This window comes from Dermacentor albipictus, chromosome 5 (genome assembly GCF_038994185.2).
Source record: "Dermacentor albipictus isolate Rhodes 1998 colony chromosome 5, USDA_Dalb.pri_finalv2, whole genome shotgun sequence".
NCBI classification, from domain to species: domain Eukaryota; kingdom Metazoa; phylum Arthropoda; class Arachnida; order Ixodida; family Ixodidae; genus Dermacentor; species Dermacentor albipictus.
The window spans coordinates 92,816,688-92,830,301 of NC_091825.1; the positions used below are offsets into that span (position 1 = coordinate 92,816,688).

The following is a 13,614-nucleotide window of genomic DNA, read 5'->3' on the forward strand; positions in this document are numbered from 1 at the left end:
GCAGATAGTGTTGTCCATGACTGCGAATAAATTTTAGTCATCCGACATGCCCCCGTCGCTTGCAAAACAATTTTGAGGAAAGTATAAAATAATTGTATTATGTTTTGCGACCCATCTAATGCAACTTGATCTCGAGAAATTTCTTTCTTTGCAAATATGCAAGCTTGTGGTATTGACAGGTGTTATCTGAATTTCTCACGCCTCCCACAGATGTATAATTTCAGGAATGATTCTGATGTCCTCTTTTACTTTCTCCTGATCAATGATCCATCATCAGGGTCTAGTGAATGTGCTTTATTAGGAATCAAGCCGTTATCTTCCCTATCATCAGAGACCGTTGAAAACACAAACATGGAAGCAGCAGAGTATTTTAGGCAAGTTTTATTGAACTCTACGAAACACTGTGTTCACAGAAAAATAAACGATGCGACGCCTGCTGAATATTACAGGCGTTCAACAAACGTTCGCATCACTTCCCAGTGGGTAAATAAGGAATGAACACAGATGGCGTGTCATAACGACTCTTATCCCAAGTACAAATATTACTCTCATAAGGGGTGTACTTAGTGCGATGTCTGCACAAGTATTCATATTCTCTGACGCAATTCGTCATTTTCGAATCAGTGTAGTTTTCCCAAACGTGCAATTCACATTTTATTTCACCTGCAAAAAGCGGAGACAGTGCAGACATATATTTTGTTCTTGAATAGCAGGGAACTTATAATAAACAATTGGGTAAAGTAGCTTTGCTCAGGTACCAGTTGTTTCTTTACCAGCGCCTGTTTTTTTTAAAACAAGCGGCTGCATAAAATTCACACCTTTTCATTAGTAATTCTACTGCGTAAACGTTAGTTAACGGCTATTCCACTGATGATCACCTTCGTACTTCATTTCGTTACTTCGTTACCGTTACTTACGTTACCTTCGTACTTCATTAGTTATGCAGATCACTTATTATTAAACAGAGCATTAGACTTGGTGTCCAAATGTTACAACGAATAGCAAGTGTCAATCAACACTACTATGTGCATGTCCTTTACAACAAAAAAACAGCCTTCGGAAATTTCTTGTGCTCTCAGTGGAACTTGCCTGAATAATGTAAATCCCCACAAATTATTAGGCTTCGCATTTACTTCTGGCTTCTCATGTAATTTACACGGTGATAATACTACCTCAGTCACATTACGGAAACTTTTTTTTCTTAGACGATGTTTACGCCTTGCACACTAGACTACTAGCCTATAAAGGTTTCGTTCGCTCCGTCTTTGAATACGCTAACATCAGCTGATTTTCACACACATCAATTAACATATCAAAACTAGAAAGGGTGCAAACAAATGCTGTACGGTTCAACTTTAATAAATACAGAACCAGTGATGCCCCTACAAATGTCTTAGCTGATGCAGGCCTTAAAACGCCATCTGTTAGGGCCAGACAAGCCAGCTTGAAATCCATCTACCAACTTACGCACCCCAGTTATAATATAGACCGAGCTAAGGTCTTTACTTTGTCTACATCAGGTCTATCGGGAAAAATACACCAATTTACACTAAATCAGTACAGTATTTACACTGACACATTCAAGTTTTCACTTTTCCCACGTGTGGTGAAAGAATAGAATCTTCTCAGCTCAGAGACAGCTTCCTCTACATCACTTTCAGTTTTCATCAACCAAGTAGAGACATCGAACACAGAATACGCCACTTGACACACCAGCATATCTTCACTATAATACTTGTTTATTGTGCATAAAACTTCTGCATTTCGATCTAAAACTCTGATCACTGCTCCGTTGTTGTCTGTATAACATCTCTTATATTACATGGGTAATTTGTTCGCTATATAGTTTTAAATTGTACTAATACTACATTTGTCATAAAGTGATGCTATCATACTAGCCAAAAGTTTTGTATTTCACACCGTCATGGGTGATTTTTGCAGCACTTAAAGTAGTCTTTTTCCTTTCCTTTGTATTTTACTCTACAACGTAGAATGAGCTGTTCTTCTTTTTGTTTATTTTCTGTAAAACAGTTTAATACTCACTAAGACTGGCAGTGTCATTAATAATAAACGAACAAAAACCTACACAACCCTTTCCCTCAAAATCGGTAGTTAAAGAAGCATTACCTTGTTTTTACGGGAGTGCTCGTTTGTTTTCTGATGCCAAATTAAAAGTTCCTTCAAAAACTGACACGCAATATCTTTCTTTACTAGCATATGCATAAATAAATATTGAAACAAATGCAGAAATATGTTTTGTGGGCTTCGTTTGATGTTGTACTTTTCCAATCCTCTTTAACACGCTGGCTCTTTTAGCGACGTTGAAGCGAGCGGCACAGTCGCATCATACGAGAGGTGGAAGATGTTAGTCACAGCCGAAGTCGCAAACCAAATTACAATTGTGCCGCTTCTATTCAGGCTTGTTTACGAGGTGCCCACCTCTCATCGATGAGTCAAACCCCTTAGAATATTCAGATTCTACGGTTAGTATTGTGAATAATCCTTACTTATGAAGAGATTGCTGTGAAGCTCGTCAGGCTCCGTCTAGCGGATATGTACTGAGACGCCCTAGGGGCAAACCTTATTTTCAAAGCACACATGCCCTTATATAGTGCCAAAAATATACTCAGAATAATAAGGAAAGTATTTGTTGTTTCCAGAAAAAAACTTTGGCCGTTCTGCAGAAATCGCAAGGTATGAATGTTTATTAGAAAAGATGCCGCAAAGCCAGTGTGCGTGAGTCTAGCTTCAAAGTGCCAGTATGTTCTTGGTTAGAAAATGTGAGCTCAACGCATATAAAAAATACAATATATTCACAGTTAGTATGAATTTTTCTTGCAGGCAAGTAAATATGTCCATCTAATCCAATCGCCATGTATAAAAATAGAATGGTCAGCTTGATTTCTGGGGCGCATATCGCTTCTTTGTCTGCAGTCTAACACATTACGTGCAATATTCAAAAAAGAAAGTTCTCACTGCTACAGCAGAAAGCATGCCTTGTAGGAAAGCGGGATGAAGTATTATTGTTTTCACAGGAAATCACACGCTTCTTTTGCTGACAATTCCGCGACAGACTAATAAAATAAGCCTTTCCACAAAAACATGTAACAACTTGCAAGTTGGCTATTTTTCTGCATAGCACATAGTTGTATGCAAAAAAGTGCTTCTCATTTTGAAACAAGAGAAAGCGACTTCATTGGCTGTTACTATTAGCTGGCAGTGTTCCATTAGACGACTTTTCTTTTGAATAAGATACAATTGTTAATAGAGATTACATAATGTTCCCACTTCATGTAGCTGATGATGCTATGCTAAGTACAGTCAACCACAAAATTTTAGGAAACACTGGATCTGAGAAAAAGGTGAATATCTGCACAGCCTCACAACGCAGACTGGTATACCCATATACAGCCTCTACCAGTATATGTCAACAACCTTGTCATGCTCGATTTTTGTGACTGCTCTTACAGGCCGCTCGGAAATTGAACGTTTCCTGAAACTGCACTGAGCACATGCTGGTGAGCGAGTTGGTTGTACATGATTACAACGAAGAAGCTGTTCTGTATCGTGTTTTCGTTGTCCGATGCAGATGATGGCACTGTTTCTTGTTGTTTTAATCCTTGGCAGCAGCGATTTATTCCTGTGCCAAGAGATTAGTGCGCCTACGTGATTGTCCCGTGTCGCCTTCCTTCGTCCGTTGGTTTATTTGAAGCCTTCGTTGTAATCTGAGATCCCGTGGTCCATAAAATGTTGCGGTTGACTTACTTCGGCTATCTTCAAACTGCATGTTTATTTTGGAAAGGGCTTGCTCTCCTTGTTTAACTACACTTACATTCATCTCTTTGTTGCTGTAGTAACCACATGACTCGTAACTTACTAAAGAGAACCGTTATTATTTTCATGCAAGAGATTTCAGCTGTATTTTAGCTGTATTTTAGCTGTATTCAGCATTCAACCTGAATTTGAATCTGCACTTTGTAATATATCTGCAGACATGATTTATATGGCAGCTCCCTCGTATTTTTCTGCAGCGTACTTGGTATTGTCCTGTGTGTAGCGATGTGACATACTTTACTGTTGCACCAAGTAGTGGCTGTTGCCGTGAATAGTATTCTAAAAACCTCTTCCCAAGCACCCCGCAAGGCTCCGATTCCCGCATACTTCTGGGTATTTATGTTATATTGTAAAAGAATGTGCTGGAAGTGGAGACTCACAAGTTGTGTTACGGAGGAATATGTCGGAAGTGTTTCAGTGAGTGCTAATTTGAAAAACGCTTTTACATTACTATAGACTCCAACAGCGACTTGTTTTTGCTACAGCGATGTATGTCATGTGGCCCGCGACTATGTAAATCACGAGACGAGTATACAAAAAACACAGTCTTAGCTCACTCTTCAGATATCTTAAATTAAATTAAATTATGGGGTTTTACGTGCCAAAACAACTTTCTGATTATGAGGCACGCTGTAGTGGAGGAGTCCGGAAATTTCGACCACCTGGGGTTCTTTAACGCGCACCTAAATCTAAGTACACGGGTGTTTTCGTATTTCGCCCCCATCCAAATGCGGCCGTCGTGGCCGGGATTCAATGCCGTGACCTCGTGCTCAGCAGCCTAACACCATAGCCACTCAGCAACCACGGCGTGTTTCAGATATCTTTCAAAGCGCTCATGCAAACCCAAGTTAACATTATAAACGACCCCATGAAATTTCTCCTAACCGAAATGTTTACCTCTTGCCGCAACCATGAGCAAAACAAGAACAAGGTAAAAGCGGGAGCCAATTTTTCAACCCTTGAATTTTTCTTTTTAAAATCCTTGTGAAAAGATAAGTCGAAAAGTTGGCTCCCGCTTTTACCTCGTTCTCGTTTTGCTCATCATTTTGAAATTCTGTCGCCCGCCTTCCCGGGTTTTCTCTTGTACAACAAGTCATTTCTTGTATGTGTCGTTCAGAAATGTCTTTAATGATCTAAGGGTTATTGCAAACTCATGAAATTCCATGAATTAGAAACATGGACTAATTGTAGAGGAATAACAAATTACAGTGCCTACGAATGTAAGCAGAATTCTATTCTACTTAAATGGTCGCATGTGACTTGTTTGAGCAGTGTACTCTTCAATGGTCCTGTATGTTGAAATGAAGGTTCATTACTACATTATTACCGCACTTAACTGAAAATTGTAGACAATAAGTTAGATGCATTGTGCGAAATGTTTTATAATGACTTTCACCATTTTTATGTGGCGTTCATAGCTAATTACAATATTGTTGTAAGGCAAAGCAGCCTCCACATAGAGAAGTAGAGCGTAAATCATTGTAATCTTACATTCTTTGTCTGAGAACGTAATCACAGCGCACTTGTCTGTGGAGTCATAGTATTCGAAAGTGTAATTTCTCCCATTCTTGTACCCTGTAAAAGAATGAGCGAACATCTTGTATCGTGGGTTCTTATGGCAAACGAGCATTCTATAATAAATAAAACTATGAAGATAAAGCGTCGCAGATACTGTATTTCCTCTTTGAACAGCTGTCTTAAATACGAGAGCATATGTTAAGAGACGTAACATAAATGCTGTACAATTTTTGAATGACAGCAAATCCCAAGGGTTCGCGACACCGAGAATAGCGCTAGAGTGTCCCTAAGGCTATATTCAGACATATACGAATATACTGAGAGACCAACGTGCTTTTTCAAGTTGCTTATCCAGTAACTTGAATATATTAACAATATGTTCTTTGGAAATATTTTAACGCAATTTCAGCTTCTGGAGCAAGAAAACTCACATTTATTACATGCTGTAAAGACGCTTACTGCTTTAACAGTGTTCTGCTTCAATTTCAAACATTGTCACCTAATCTCTAGATTTTCACAGCTGAAGATCTTCCTACTAAATCACTTCACGTCGAACAGTATTGCCACTTGGCCAAATGAATAAAGTATGCCATAACGTATCACAATATGTAGCACCTCCTCTACCTCATCTTTGCATTTCAAATCGGGCTGCGGGTAAAAAAAGCAATTCAAAGATGTTAATTTTTTGCGTCGTGTCAAATACCGAAATTCTCAAAGAATTTTAGTAAGCTGCCCTCATAAATCTCTAAGACACATCTAAATTTTTGGGAGCGACGCTATAAAAATACTTGTAACTACAGGAGAAGCTCAGCTCACATTGAATAGTAGTAGCAGGATATCCTAACAGTGAGCCTAAATTGGTCAGCGCATAATATTCGGCTTGTCCACTATCTATCATTGCTTCAGTTTGGTCAACTCCTGCCAACACGTTTACTACATATAGAATTTACGGGCTAATAAATGTCAGAAAGCAATTCGTTCTATACCCATCATTTTTTTGAAAGGATACTACGTTTTGTAGAACATTGAAAATATTTTCAAAGCCTACTGGCCACTTTTCACGAAGCAAAGTTTGTATAAAGCAATGGTATCGGTTTCAGTGTCTCAAATATTTAACAAAAGCTGTTGCCCATACATTAGTCTCTACTTCTACCAGCAATGCACACCTGTATAAGTTAACGGGCTTAATAAATTTACTCTTATCCTGACTCGTCATTACACTTATGATCTCTTCCATTGTGTTTTATGATGTGAAATGAGAATGCAGAATACAAGACCTAACATTTGGATTATAAAGAACTGAAGTTATCAACTAAAAAGCGATAATTAAAAGCCTTAGATAACCTTTTCCCAGTTTTATCACAAATATTAGGACACACCAGTACAAAACCCCTAACAAAACGCTGAAAGGCACGACGAAACAAAAAAGTGCGAAAGAGAAGCAGAATCACCCGTTTTAATGTACTACTGTTTTTAACATAGATCTACCTGCAATTCAGCTAAAGAATGCCAATATTGAGCGATACTGGGCAAGTTATACGAGGAGACAAAATACCTGCAGCAAGAGAACCAGAAAAACCACTAGCAGTATTATCGACAAAACATTCATCAGTCCTTCCACTCGTGAAGAAGTACGAGCGGCGAAGCTGTTCCAAACTCCAAACTCGTAAAACGAGGCATCGCTAAGGCATGTTTGCGAGCTGCTCTCAAGCGTTCGTACGAGCGCTCTGTTGTACAGAGCTGTTCAGCAAAAGTTAACACAATAACATCAGCAGGCTACCCGACCAGCGCGTTGTGCAATGTTGCTGGGGACCTTGTAAAAGAGGTAAATAACGCCGGAAAACAAACTATGCAGTCACCACCTTCGAGATCTAGACTTGCCGTCATTCCTTATGTACACCGTCTTTTCCACAACGTTATGAAAATTGCGGCCAAGGCAGGAGTGAAGGTTGTGTACAATGCCCCTGAAAACTCAGCGGGTTGTGCAAAATAGTCAACAAGGTAGATACTGTCGCGTGTAAAAGTTGCTGTAAGAATCATGTTCGTGGCTTCATTTAATGTACAACGCAGGTCATCTATAACATCCCGCTTGATATTGTAAACGTAGCTATACCGGGCAAATGGAGAGGCGTACTAATCGCCTGCGCGAATAACATAAATAGCGCTTCACTAAGTAAACCCGTACAGTCATCTGGATGCCCACTGTAACACGTGTGGTGGCAGCCCAATCTTTAAAAGGTGCGAAATAATTAGAAGATATAGCGAAAAGCGCGCGCGGGAAATCTTTGAGGCATTTTGAATACTCACAACTGGCGACGCCAGCGTCAGTTCTGCGTCCCTCACGCTATCAAGAAAAGAACTGAAACATCTCCGTGGCTGACGCTTATCCTTTTTTTTCTGTTCTTTATGTCACATTCAATGATGTCTTTATATGCTGCTTCTGCAAATAAACATTTGGTTGCTAGAAAGTGCTATGTCCTGTGCTCTTTACTCTCGTCCTGTGTCGCGACGTCTCTGTTGTTATTATAACGTTTACAGAACCTCTCTCTGTTTACTTGCATTATGCTTTGGCTTAATTAATGGGAAGGCGACGTATATCCAGAATAACGGCATTTGCGTTGGCTCCTGCATTGCGCCTGGGTTATGCGATATTTATTTGGCTGCGTGTGACAGGATACTAAAAGAAACACCTTTGAAGGCCAGCAAGTCACTAGAGTTTTCAGATACGTCGACAATATTTTAGTGGTTCTAGATTGCGCGGAGAATTTTTTTTTATTCTGCCGTGTGTAATGTTATGGCGGCGTTTTCTATATGTCTTGCGCCATTGTTACTAAGACATTTGCTCGATATCGGCGGTTTTATAAGATTTTTATACCTTGGTGTGTATATATCGTCTCATCATATGTGTTGGTCGTATGAACCAAGGAGCAACAAACCTGTCCTTCCCTACCAATAGGCCCATTCCAAGCTTGTGAAGAGGGCAATGACTTCCTTAGCGCACTGCAAAAATCATTCCATCACAAATGTGAAACCAGTTTTACAAAGCTGGTAACCCGCCTCAGGAGGTCCGGGTATCCATCGAAGCTCTTACTTGCAGAATGCTTATTAAAGAGGCAAAAAAGGCGCGCGAAACCCCCCACGAATGACCATCTTGACAACCTAACCTAACCTAACTTGACCAAATGAGTACTCAGCACCATGTCCTCTTCAGAGTGTGTGATGGAAAATATCGCATATAGCACTTACAAGTGCCTACACTATTTCGTCGTCGCCCTCAACAACTCTCGCTCCTGAAACTTTGCCTGCAATTCTACCACAGCTTCCTCTCTGCTTAGTCAAATTCTATCGTAACCTTCGTGTGACGTACACCACTTTTACAACAGTACACATACTTACTAAGGCTGCTGAAACACGCTTATAACACTCTTTGAAACTTCATATACCAGTATTTTAAGAAATACTGTTTTTGATTATATTAGCAAAGCTGGAATACGATTGTAGAACATTTAATTTTTTCATTTGACCGGACAACAAAACTACGCTTTTCGTTTACCCCCTCTTGTAAGGAAGGAAGTGAATATTATGCATTGTATTCCAAAAGTGCCAATCACCTCCTAGGCACCTCAATATCTCAACATACATACATACCCTTCCCCATTTTCTCCAAACGTAAAGTCGCCGCCACATTTATTTTTAACAAGAAAGAGAGAGAACTATCTACTAGTTTATTATAAGGCCTCTAAACATGCAGACTACAACTGCTTTGTTTCGTATATATGACTTAGTGTCTAAGTAATTCAGACACCCAATTATTTACCCACACAACTCCCTCACAGTGCACCTTTTTCCTTTGCATTTAGAACGAGTGCACGCTTTAGATTCGCCAGGACAACAGTTAAACACGTATAGAAAGTTGACAAGAAGTTTTAGTCGCATAAACCGCTTCGCGGCATAAGTCATGGTTCAAATATGGTTAATTTGAAACCATACGCAACTTTCCGAATGCCTAACTCAGTCCTGACAGCGATGAGAAACGCACTGACTACGGTGAAGCAGCTGCATCTGTTACGGATGTTGTGAGGCCCACTAAATATTGACTTCTAATTATTCAATGGTGGAGTTGCGGCAAAAAAAAATATATTAGTGAATCAGGCGGGTCTTCGTGGCATTGAAGTTTTTAAGAGATCACACATGCTCTTTTGCCTACCTCTTGGAAAGCACAGTCATCTCTAGTGCTAACAGGTTAAAAAGTATTTTTCCGTAGAACATTACCTTGCTTATAAGTTGTGGTGCCAGAACTTGCCTCTACCGCAGTAAAAGGGCACCACGGTACTGCAGAGGGAACGGAAATAAACAATAAAGAACAGCCCGAAGATACTGGTTACGCACGAAGAAAGATTGCATTAATCGAATGCCACACTCCAATATATTATTGCACATTTCTTGTTGCAAAAGAATCGCATGATGCTGTTTTATTTGTCGTCCTACCTATATATTTTTTCTTTTTTATTTGGTTCATTATTGATCTCCTTTAACTTGTAGCATCTGGCATATCCTTCAACTAGTGAAGTGCCATATTTGTGGTCGCATCTACTCTTTCACGGCAACGTTTCTGCACAGCATACTTTCTACACAGCACAGAGATGTACCTACATGCACATCATGAATATGCTATTTCAGAACGACTGCAATGAGAGAGCGATTTTCAAAGAAACTTGGTAGCCTGTGAAATTAAAGCACGAGTGAGGAATCGGCAAATACTGTGTCGTATTTTTGTACGTTCAGGGCTTCATGGCAAAAAGGAATGTCAAACGGGCAGTCACACAAGTACGCTGAGAAGCTTTCAACCGAAAGTTATAACACAATAATGCGCGTTTGAAGCACTCCGTATCAGTGCTGCTCTTCCGAAAAACTGCTGTACAGTATGCAGTAAAGATTACGAAAAAGCTGGGAAGGAATGTAATCTTAAGCGACATATTTAAACAATAAAATAGGTGGATAGGAGCAATCCCTGGAGGTGTATTTTTAAAATTTGTAGTCATCTACAAAGAAGCCCTGAAACATTTCACGAAAAAGCATGAGGCCAGTTAGCAGTTGTATTCCCTTTAGTCATATCGCATTACTGCGTATGCTTACGGCCTCCATGTTTATATATTTTTACACGGCTCTAACATTGCATAACAATGTTGTATATCTAGTATGAATATTTACACCCCATTAGGTCAGTCATGATAACTACCATGTGCGTCTGAAGTTATTTGACAACTTTATTGAGCCACCTAAAACATACATTTTTGAAAAAGCATGGATATTAAGTTTATGCATTTGAAGTAGAAAAACATATGTGATCTTCTTCAAGGCCACAAAAGTCGCGACGCTACTCCTGACAAGATCAAGAATTGCTACGTAATACTATAGTACCATTTTTCTGAAAAACGAAAATGTGTATCATTCATTTTGCAAGAAACAAACAAGAATGCACATAATAAAGAAACTACTAAAAGAAAACCATGATCTGTAGAAAAACGGCATTCATTAAGGATTTGTCCCAAACTTTTACTGTACTGAACTTTGTTTTGACTGTATACCACATATGCATTTATTTTTTGCATGTGCTTCCAAAGAAAATGTAAATAGTGTTCCTTTGACCATTGCTGATATTCCCATACACTAAACATAAATGAAGTTGTGTGATAGCTGAGTGGTTAACCCGCTCGACTCGCAAATCCACATTACTTCAGTGGCAAGGGTTCGAAGCACAGTGAAGGCGGTTGTGCTGAACTCTTCTTTTATTATAACAATTATATGGACGCTGCATGGAAATTCTAGCGCACCTGTCGCCTTTGCCGTGATGTTCCGCATAATGTCCAAAGGCGATAGCAGCGTAACCACATGTTGTATGTGCGAGCGAAAGCTTGCGAGGGTGAGCCGACGATCACGGCTCAATCTATCGCGCGCAAGAAAGAAAAGCGGGTATGAAGCGGCCCTTCTTCAATTGTGCGCGAGCATCCGGGGGATGGGAAGGGGCGTGATTATAAGGAGGGGAGCTGGCAAGGAGGCAGCGCATGGAGCGGCCGCGCCTGGTCGCGTGTGTCGCGCGGGTTCTATCTTGGAAGTGATCTGCTTCGGGGCAGAGTCTAGATGGGCCGACGGCTCGTAGCTTTGCGTGTACTGTGTTTTCGCCGCTGAATTCACGTTTAAGAGACAGACAGTTCGAAGATGACTTCGCTCGCTGCTGCTCTAGTCCCTCATCACGCCAGCATTTTGACAGCGAGGGTCCACGGTCATCAAGTGTGATGTGTGCATGTTTGCCTATGCTCGCTGGCACCATTCTTGTTAATTTATTTAGTAAGCGAGTGCTTACAAGTCTCTACGGCTCATAATACCATCAGCCTTGCCTATTATGGATGTCTACTAACTTGCTCTCCCAATGACGTCTCGCCTTTCGTGAGAAACTGCATCTTTCTCGGGCTGACTGGGTACCCTGGCGACGACAAAAATTGTTGATGTGTGTCGTCGGTGGTGACAGCGGTCATGGTTAGCGCAACAGAATGAACAGACGGCGGGGATGGATCGACAAGACAAACCTAATTTTGAGCAATTAACTGCTTGCTATCACAGCAAATCATCATCATCATCATCATCATCATCATCAGCCTGGTTACGCCCCCTGCAGGGCAAACGCCTCTCCCATACTTCTCCAACTACCCCGGTAATGTGCTAATTATGGCCATGTTGTCCCTGCAAACTTCTTAATGTCATCCAACCACCTAACTTTCAGCCGCCCCCTGCTACGCTTCCCTTCCCTTGGAGTCCAGTCCGTAACACTTAATGACCATCGGTTATCTTCCCTCCTCATTACATGTCCTGCCCATGCCTATTTCTTTTTCTTGATTTCAACTAAGTTGTCATTAACCCGCGTTTGTTCCCTCAACCAATCTGCTCTTTTCGTATCCCTTAACGTTACAGCCATCATTCTTCATTCCATAGCTGGTTGCGTCGTCCTCAATTTAAGCAGAACCCGTTTGGTAAGCCTCCAGGTTTCTGCCCCATGCGTGAGTACTGGTATGAGACAGCTGTGATACACTTTTCTCTTGAAAGATAGTGGCAACCTGCAAAAATGCAGCCAAATATCACAGCAAAAATGCAGGTCAACTTTGTTAATTGAGAAAGCGTATACGGAAGCAGTAAACAGAATATTCGAGTGCAACCGGGAATTTTGAGCGTATTTCTACAACAGCTTATTGCTTGAGAGCATTAGGCTAGAGACCGTAATGTGATGTCTCCGCCAATGAAGAAAAGATCGAGAGACTTGGCATGAAGCGAAGGTAAGTAGAGTGAAAACATTGCGGACACAAACACGTCGAAAACCTCCTCGCTGCTCAGTGGGTGGGCACAGAAGCACATCTCCAGCTAAGCAGATGTGCTTCACTGGCACGGTGACATGCCCACTAGGTGGATATTTGCAGCACCTCTGCAGCTAAGATGGCAGATGTGGAGAAGCTTTTGTTAAACACTACAAGTTAAAAATCACTGGACAAAATCTTGCGAGTAAGCAGAGGAAACCGCAATAATCCCCATCACGTTTACTTCATCACAGTGCTCACGCTTAATGAGGATAAGCCAATAAAGCACACTGCCGTCTATGTAGAGGTACAGGACTACTATACAGACCAGGGGGGGGGGGGGGGGGGTTCTGCAAGCGCCCGCCTACCGGACATGTCCATTTCGTCTGCTGCTGTATTTCTGATTGACCCGGATGGGGTATACCTCACGTTGATATAGGCACTTCCAGTCAATCAGCACTTAAGCACCAGACAAAATTGACATGCCGACTAGGTGGACACTTTCAACACCTCCAGCAGTCACCAGCTTAGCGTTGCCCATTTGGCTGTATCCGCTATGCATATTCAATTCCCTCTAGAGGAACTGACTGTTGCTATCACCGAAGGTAATGAACGCTAGTCTCCACGAAATGACGGCGTTATTCACAAAGCTATTGTTCACTTACCTCAATACTTTCTTCGACTGCTGGAATTATAAAATGCACAATGACTGAAAGCTAAGTTTTCTGCTGAGTAGAAGGTGGCAACAATTGTCCCTGTCATCAAGCCTGAGAAGCCACCAACGAACTATGTGTCTGTCAGACTTATAGCCCTCTGAGTTGCGCCGGAAAGCAGATGGAGAAGATAATCTACAAAAGGCTAACATTGATTTTCGAAAGTCAGAAACTTTATCAACGAGAAATAAATTATCTTGAAC

At 40.9% G+C, this 13,614-nt stretch overlaps 1 protein-coding gene across 1 annotated transcript in view; it reads right to left on the bottom strand.

Moving 5' to 3' along the window:
* Window positions 1-454: 454 nt before the first annotated feature.
* LOC135897086 (uncharacterized) overlaps window positions 455-13,614 on the bottom strand; it is a 35,425-nt gene continuing 22,265 nt past the window's right edge. Inside the window, exons 4-6 of the mRNA XM_065425668.1 lie at window positions 9,625-9,684; window positions 5,326-5,409; window positions 455-663 (exon numbers count right to left, since the gene is read on the bottom strand). Of these exons, the coding sequence (XP_065281740.1) occupies window positions 470-663; window positions 5,326-5,409; window positions 9,625-9,684 (338 nt within the window). The 3' untranslated portion in view covers window positions 455-469. The remainder of the gene's footprint in view (window positions 664-5,325; window positions 5,410-9,624; window positions 9,685-13,614) is intronic.